The sequence below is a fragment of the Cyprinodon variegatus genome, unplaced genomic scaffold (genome assembly GCF_000732505.1).
Source record: "Cyprinodon variegatus isolate N-32 unplaced genomic scaffold, C_variegatus-1.0 Scaffold594, whole genome shotgun sequence".
In the NCBI taxonomy this organism is placed as follows: domain Eukaryota; kingdom Metazoa; phylum Chordata; class Actinopteri; order Cyprinodontiformes; family Cyprinodontidae; genus Cyprinodon; species Cyprinodon variegatus.
The window spans coordinates 256,958-261,846 of NW_015151047.1; the positions used below are offsets into that span (position 1 = coordinate 256,958).

At 37.2% G+C, this 4,889-nt stretch overlaps 1 protein-coding gene across 1 annotated transcript in view; it reads right to left on the reverse strand.

Moving 5' to 3' along the window:
• Positions 1–547: 547 nt before the first annotated feature.
• The window catches only part of LOC107096032, a 71,181-nt gene continuing 66,839 nt past the window's right edge, over positions 548–4,889 (reverse strand). Inside the window, exons 9-17 of the mRNA XM_015392487.1 lie at positions 4,800–4,886; positions 3,218–3,517; positions 2,811–3,125; positions 2,405–2,689; positions 1,818–2,147; positions 1,409–1,726; positions 1,039–1,326; positions 802–950; positions 548–685 (exon numbers count right to left, since the gene is read on the reverse strand). Coding sequence (XP_015247973.1) covers positions 677–685; positions 802–950; positions 1,039–1,326; positions 1,409–1,726; positions 1,818–2,147; positions 2,405–2,689; positions 2,811–3,125; positions 3,218–3,517; positions 4,800–4,886 — 2,081 coding nt within the window. The 3' untranslated portion in view covers positions 548–676. The remainder of the gene's footprint in view (positions 686–801; positions 951–1,038; positions 1,327–1,408; positions 1,727–1,817; positions 2,148–2,404; positions 2,690–2,810; positions 3,126–3,217; positions 3,518–4,799; positions 4,887–4,889) is intronic.

Genomic DNA, 4,889 nt, shown 5'->3' on the forward strand with positions numbered 1-4,889 from the left:
CCACAGGATTCCCAGCCAATCAGGGACACAAACCCTGCCAGATCACTGAACTAGCCAATAGTAAACCTTGATGATCCTGGTGTCATCCACTAGATATAGATTCCAATGAACCCACAAGCTACACAAAGTCAAGGAGAGGCCTCAGGTAGAGAATAACTGGGAATGTGTACACGGACCAACTGAGAATTTGTTCATGGAAACATAAATTTCTTTTTAGTTTTTCAGTAAGTTAAAATTCATTCTTTTTCTTTCTTAGCAAAAAAATAGCTTGAGGTCTGTGATTTTTTTCATCTAACTGCATGGCCTCTTTGTTACATGTTGAAATGGGAAATTTTAAATTCAAAGCTTTGTCTCCCTCTTGTGGACATTGTTTGAAGACAGAAAAAAATCACAAGCAAATATGAAACGATCATAGATCCTTGCATATTGTTCACTTTATTAATCATAAAGGCATTTATACAAATCCCACACCAAAAAAAAAAAAAACAAATAAACAAAAAATTTTTTTTCCTGCAACGCTTAAAAAAAAGATTTCCTATAAACTAGAGAAAAATAGTACAAATAAACACACATGCATTTTGCCAAAAACAAAAAAAACTACGGTATCAAAATACACAAACTCAGAAATCCTAAAATGGTGCCATCCAGTGAGATGAAAGTTGCTCTTTGCTTGGCGTTATTTGGTCTGAAAAAAGAAGAAAATAAATGCTGTAAACATGTTATACTCATCTTAAAAGGGAGTTTAATCAATGTAAAACTATACATAACAGCAGGGCTGCAACAGTTGCTACTAAACCTCACCTTGATAATTAGGACAACAACAGAAAAGATGATGGCGAAGAGAAAAAAGCAGAGGAAAGTTAATGCCATAGACCAGGTTTCCTTTAACGCATCCTCACCCACATCCACGTCCTTGATAGCATCAAAAAAATTACAGTGTTCCAGTGAGTCTGTGAAACAGAGTTTTATTAATTATCTCCTTTTACTGACTAGAAAAACAATGACTGTTTAATACTCATAAATATGTTGCTAACATACCTGGGTTGGACATGTTCAATAACAGTGTGGTGCCTTCATGCGTGACACGGCAGGTAATAACCACACCAGGTAGGGAGTCAATTGGAGCCAGACGAAGGTGACTTTGAATGATGAATTTTCCATCCTGACCTTCAGAAGGTTCTGTTAAAGTGTAGTCGAACAGTTCTGTGGTTTTACTCCGGAACCATGTGATATTAATGGCTGGAGGACTGAAGCCTGAGACCAGGCACACTAGTTCATCCTCTCCCTGGAGCAATACAGCTGAAGGTTTGGTGTAGGTCACAGAGGCTGGGAGAAAAGTTGCAGTCTGTTTAGAATAAACTGGAGATCAAAAGTATGATTTCTGAAAAGTGATTAGTGATTAGCTTACCAAATACGTCACTTATGCTGGTTTCAACTGGGGCCTCAGACGATTCATGTCTGACAACACATGAGTATGTTGAGTTATTGTCCTCTGCCTTAGTTACATTTAGTCTGCTTCTCATTGAAAAAAAGCTGGTTCCTGGTTCTTTCCATGATGGACTGTTAATATAGCGAGAAACTGGAAGTGCTTGGCCATTCTCTTTCCACTGAACAATTATGTCAGATGGAAAAAACCCTGAAACTAAGCATGTAATCATAATGCTCTTCGACATATATAGCTCAGTAAAAGTTGGTTTCAATATCCTCAGAACTGGCTGATACAGATCTGGAAATATACACACAAATCAGACGGTTAATACTGTTTAAGTTATGCCTCAGGCAACCATTTTAAATAGTCCTTATTGTGCATATTATACCTATATTTTTGCTGATATGTTCTGCATAACTTTTGTTGGAGCAAAGGTGTTTTCCCACGCAGGATACTCTCTTATTTGAGTACCAGTCCTCAGCTGAAACGTTGAGGAAGCTGTGCAAAGTTTCAGACCCATTGTTGTGATTTTTTGGTCTTTCTGTATAGATGTGACTTGGTGAAGATTGGTGACCATGCACTACCCAGGTTACAGAGAAGTCGCTTAGACTAGTTCCAACAAAAAGACAAGCAACCGTCACCTGTCCCCGGTTTTTAAGCTCCTCAAGTGCAGGTCTTTGAATGAAGACTGCAGCCATATGAGAGGATTTTGCCATAACTGAGGGAAAAATAAATTACAGTATAAAGCACAAAATTAAGAAAGACCCTTACAATTAAATTTTAGCTTGGATATGTGACCTAACAATCCACATAGCCAACATAAGCCAACACATATGCACATAGATCTTCCAGCTCATCATTAAACTACACAGGACACAGGATAAACATTATCCTTAGCTTCTTAGATGAAATTTAGTCATTACTGGAGGAAAAACATTTGTAAGTGGTGCTGTTTATTAGATTTCTTATGCTTACCTGAGCAGACACTGATTTCCTTTTTGACAACCTTTTTCAGAGATGGATCAGAGACTTCACATGTGAAGACCATTCCTGATTTCCACTCTGACAAAGGAACTTGCAGTCGACTTGTTACTGAAGCGCGTTCCATTCTATCAATGCTGATGTCATTATTCGCTGTAACTATCTGGTCTGAGCCATTCAGCCATTTAATTTGTGGGTTGAAGCCCAATCCAGAACACAGGAGTGTTTGTTTATCCGATGTATTAATGGAGTCCAGATAGAGTTCAGCAGAGGGTGGCACTAAAAAGTTGTTCACAGAAATCCACAAACTGTTAATGTCTCTTGAAAAATGTATACATTTAAATTATAAAAAAATTTGTTGTAATATATAATGTTCAAGTAGATTTAAAAACATTCTCACCAAATATATTTCTTATGGTGTTAGACTTGAAGGAGCTGTTGGAGAATCCTTGGTTCACTGTGCAGGTCATATCAGGGTTGTTTTTTAAATTCTCCATGGGAACAGTGAATTTTCTACTGACTGAATAATTGACAGGGCCTTCAGGAAGATTGACATAAAATTGCTCTGGAATATTCTTTCCATTGGTCTGGAATGTGACAAAGAGGTCATGTGATGAGAGCTGTGAGATGTAACACTGGAAGACATTGCTAGTTCCATTTAGCAGGTCTGGGAAAGATCTTCTTATCTCCACCTGTGGAGATCTAACTGGAGAACCTGGGTCATGAAAGAAAGACAGAACAAGAATTCATGCTTCTGTATCTCAGCCATACTATCAATGCAATATGTTACTTGTAAAGTTGCATTACCTGTTACAGTTACTGTCTTTTCAGAAGAAGAAAAACATGTATGTTGTGCTTTGCATGTGATTGACTTCAGCTTCCTCCATTTATCACTGGGAACTTCCACATTGCTGGTAATAAGAGAGCTGCTTTTAACCTGTTTAACCTTCTCTGTCAGCCTCGAAGGAGCATTTCCATCCAAAAGCCAGGTGACCTCGGCATTCAGAGAAGTGTGAACCAGACAAATAGCTTTCACAGAAGATTGTGTCATTACAACAGCAAAAACTGGATTCACAATTTCAATGACAGGAGGTGTGCTTGAAGAAACTAAAAGGAAAGAAAAAAAAGAAACACGATTATGTAAAATCTCAATAGAATGAGCAAAAAGTGATCGGTTACTTTATATACCCTTTTTAGGCCTCTCAGCTCAGATGCAGCTCTCTAAATATATACAAGAAATGGATAGCACTCAGACTCATCTACAACAGCATTAAGTAAGTTATAAAAGCTACCTTAATTGTGAAAAGCATGGACTTAAACCTGGATGGGATATCTGTGATTCGATATTGGATATCAAAGATCAAATCCAGCGCACTTTACATGGAACTTTTGTTTCTGTCTTTTGCTCCAAATTTCTTAACAAATAATATAAAGCAAATTTATATCTGTGTTAACTTGATAGATTTTCTACAAATATTTATATCAACGCTAAATCCTTCACTCACATGGCAAGATACTATATGGTTCCTATTGAGTAGGGTCGATATCGGTCGATACGCTCAGCTCAGGTATTGGTATCGGATTGGATCAGAAAAAAATTATTTGTGCATCTTTATCTAAAATCTGCAGTTCTTGTTGCTCAGCTCAGAGGTGCCACATCACATCACATCACATATAAAACCACATAGATCCTACTAACCAACTGATAGCTGCAGTTGGTTCCAAGAAAAATGTTTCATATTTGAATCTCACATAATTTTGAACTTTTATTTTCATATCAGACACAGTCGTAATTGGCAAGAAATGTCTTAGACATGATCCGCTACTACGACCACCATTACTTTAGACAGATCTGCATATTATTGGACAACCGTCTTTCCATCTCATACTTGAAATACAATTAAATTTTCTTTTGAGAAAGCTATGAATGTACCCGTGTATCCCAGTGTGTCTACTGTGGCAAATATAGATGCAGAAGAAAAACGATGACCACAAGGCAGCAACATAGTTAAAAGTAGACTTCCATAGATAAGCATAGGGATATAATTTTGTTGCCAGTCTTAATGTACAACTTGATATAACCAAAAGGCATGTTATTTTGAAGAACAATAGTCAGAAGTGAAAAGCCTGTTTGGTGAAAGGCTAAATCTATTCTAGAGTAGAGAAAAGAAGTCTAGTTGCTTATTAACTAAATACTTAATATTCCTGCCTTGAACTGTCTTAAACTACGCAGCAGATACCGAAGAAGAAAACAAATGAACATGCAAACAAAAGGTAAACCTATATATCTTCATGGCTCAAGTATCCTCAGCTTCTGATATGGCATTTAGTCATTACTGGAGGAAAAACATTTGTAAGTGGTGCTGTTTATTGGATTTCCTATGCTTACCTGAACAGACACTGATTTCCTTTTTGACAACCTTTTTCAGAGATGGATCAGAGACTTCACATGTGAAGACCATTCCTGATTTCCACTCTG